The sequence below is a fragment of the Chrysochloris asiatica genome, unplaced genomic scaffold (assembly GCF_000296735.1).
Source record: "Chrysochloris asiatica unplaced genomic scaffold, ChrAsi1.0 scaffold00045, whole genome shotgun sequence".
Lineage (NCBI taxonomy): Eukaryota > Metazoa > Chordata > Mammalia > Afrosoricida > Chrysochloridae > Chrysochloris > Chrysochloris asiatica.
Window position 1 is genome coordinate 15,589,384 of NW_006408563.1, and position 2,847 is coordinate 15,592,230.

Sequence of the window (2,847 nt, forward strand, 5' to 3'; positions counted from 1 at the left end):
CGAACAACACATATATCTGCATTACCCTTTGAATCAGTCAAGTTCATTTGCAAGAGAAAAATGCCACACTAGCGATTTTAAATTATTGTTAAAAGATTAAAGAAAAAGATAGATGCTTATAAGATTGTTGAAAGGTGTAGAAGAGTGGAGTCCAGGCTGGTCCTCCAGCAATTCCCTTGATGTATAGAACTGAGCTGCCAGGCGAGCTGCTTCTTCCCCTTATTTGGGAAGGCAGGGAGTTAAGAAAGCAGCTCTTAGAAAGGCTGACACCAGAAGCATAGTATCATGGGTGATATAGGGACAGAGCTGTCACTACCCTCAAGCCACACAGCATCTGCTTTGTCCACACCACCCTATGTCCCTTACTCTTACTAAACTAGTGAAGTAGACATTGGAAGCTGAAAGACAAAAGAAAGTCTCCATAACTGTGTTTGCCATCTAGTCACTTTGTCTTCCAAATTTCATGTCAATGCATCTAATTGGTAGAATCTAAATTGCATCGAGAACCCTAGCTTCCGGAGGTTCAGGAAAATGTGGTTTGGTTTTTCCTATCTAGTGTCTGCAATATAGGACAGCCCAGACCACTAGGTCAAAAGTCTGGAATGGATGCTGAGTCTCACCTTATGCACCAACAGCAACGCTTTTTGAGTTGTACTTGTGTTTCTTGTGGATGCATCACTATACTAAGAAGATAAAGAGAGGGCTAATGTATGGCACTACACGTTATTTAACCAATCTCTATTGCTGCAGTCATGGTGTGGCACTGCACGGTAATGCACTGAACTGCAAGGCCTGTTTGAGCTGCCTCTCATGAACCCTATACAGGGTTTCCATGAGTCAGAACTAACTCATAGGCACTTAACAACAAATAATCACAACATCTCTATTGCTAGTTTTTCTTTTCTTTTTTTTTCATACAAACTGTGTTTTGATAAACAGTCTTATCAGGGTCACTACTGCAGTGGTCAATTCTCAGACCTCATTTTAATCTGGAAGCTAAGTGGTTAAGCACTAATCTGCTAGTGGAACCAGAGTGGTTCAGCCTGCCTGCCACCTCACTCATTGGGAGAAAGATGTGGTGGTCTGCTTCCAACAAGATTTGGCAGTGGTGGTTATGTGCCGTAGAGTCAGAACCGACTCATAGCGACCCTGTACAGGGTTTTCAAGGCTGTAAATCTTTACGGGAGCAGAAAGACTCATCTTTCTCCTGCGGAACAGCTGGTAGTTTCGAACTGCTGACCTTAAGGTTCGCAGCCCGATTCATAACCACTACGCTACCAGAGCTCCTTTCCAACAAGATTTAGAGCCTAGGAAACCCTATGAGTCAGTTCTCTTCTGTCCTCTAGGGTCACTATGAGTCAGAAGTGAGCCAGTGGCATTCGTTTCTTGTTTGTTTTTATCAGAACATTTGGCATGGCTCCTCATTCTTTCCTTGAAATTTTTTACTTGGTTTCCAGAACCCCACATTCTCGTAGTTTTCCTTCTATTTTATTTACGGAGTCTCATTCTCAATTTTTCTAGTTCCTCCTCATTTCTCCAACTTTTAATGTTGGGTACTCAAAGACTCAGTTTTGGGGCCCTGTCTCTTTCTGTTTATATTTGTTATTGAGTAATCTCACCCAATCTTAGGGCTTTAAATACTATTTAAAAGCTGCTGCTGATATATTGTTCTGTATTACCAATCTGCTTAAGTGAAAAATGGACTTAATATGAAATTTTTCTGCAGTACTGAGACTGAGCATCTTTTCAATTATTAAGGATTTTATTTGAATAGCATATGTTGAGGTGGTCTAGAAGTTTAAATATTCAGTTAGCATATTCATTTTAGATATTCCTTATCAGATTTTTATATTGCTGATAAGCTGCATATTTCTTAACGTTTCTGAAGCTTCCTTTATCATTTATGCCACTTGGAATTTTTTTGAACTTTGCAAACAGAATTATGTGCTATTGTTTTCTTTCTGTCTCCACAGCTTTTGGAAAGGACCAACAATGGTTTTGAAGATTCAGATTCTGGTGCTACCAAGAGTCCACTCCACTTAGCTGTAAGTCAGATGCCACGGGCAGCTTCTTGTCACCTAAACATTTCTAAAACTATGCTGTGCTTAAAATATAACCATATTGTTGTTATTGTTAAGTACCATCAAGTCAGTTCTGATTCATAGCAACCCTGTCTGGGTTTTCCAGGAGCGGCTGGTGAGTTGGAGCCACTAACTTTGTGGTTCAAACCAACCTTGTAGTCTAGCACATTAACCTACAACTCCATACAGTAATAAGCAATTATGAAAGCAGTACATTACATATAGTTAAAGGAACAGGTTGAGGAGAGAAAACCGCCTGAGTTCCAACTCCAATTTTACCTGTTGGAGACTTCAGGGATATTACTAACCATTTCTGAGTTTCAGTTTTCCCATCTATAAAATAAGGTCAAATGAAGAGAGATAATATATATAAAGTCTTTACTTAGCACAATGTGTGTAAAAAAATTATGGTTCAAAAAGTTAACAGTTTTGAAAATTAGTATTCACTGATTAATTAAATCAATAATCTGAGGAAATGCAAAGAAGATATTTTAGTTTAAAGGAATTGATTATGGATAAAAAATGCACAGGCCAGTTTTGGGGTCAAACATACAGATAGTTGAATGTCATATTTGACAACCTGCCAAACTTACAAGAGAAAAATGAACATCTGCCTGATTGTGGCTGTGCCCTTTCTATTTGGACTTGAAAATGGGGTCTAAGAGCAGACCTTGGGCTCTGATTCTTATACTGGGTGAGATCCGGGTTATTATTGTTTTGTTGTTACTGTTATATGCCATCAAGTTGGTTCCAACTTAAAGAGACC

General features: G+C 39.1%; 1 protein-coding gene across 1 annotated transcript in view; it reads left to right on the plus strand.

The window, feature by feature from the left end:
• Positions 1 to 2,847, plus strand: part of ANKRD44 (ankyrin repeat domain 44) — a 400,403-nt gene that overhangs the window by 356,848 nt on the left and 40,708 nt on the right. The window contains exon 16 of the mRNA XM_006862012.1: positions 1,974 to 2,045. Coding sequence (XP_006862074.1) covers positions 1,974 to 2,045 — 72 coding nt within the window. The remainder of the gene's footprint in view (positions 1 to 1,973; positions 2,046 to 2,847) is intronic.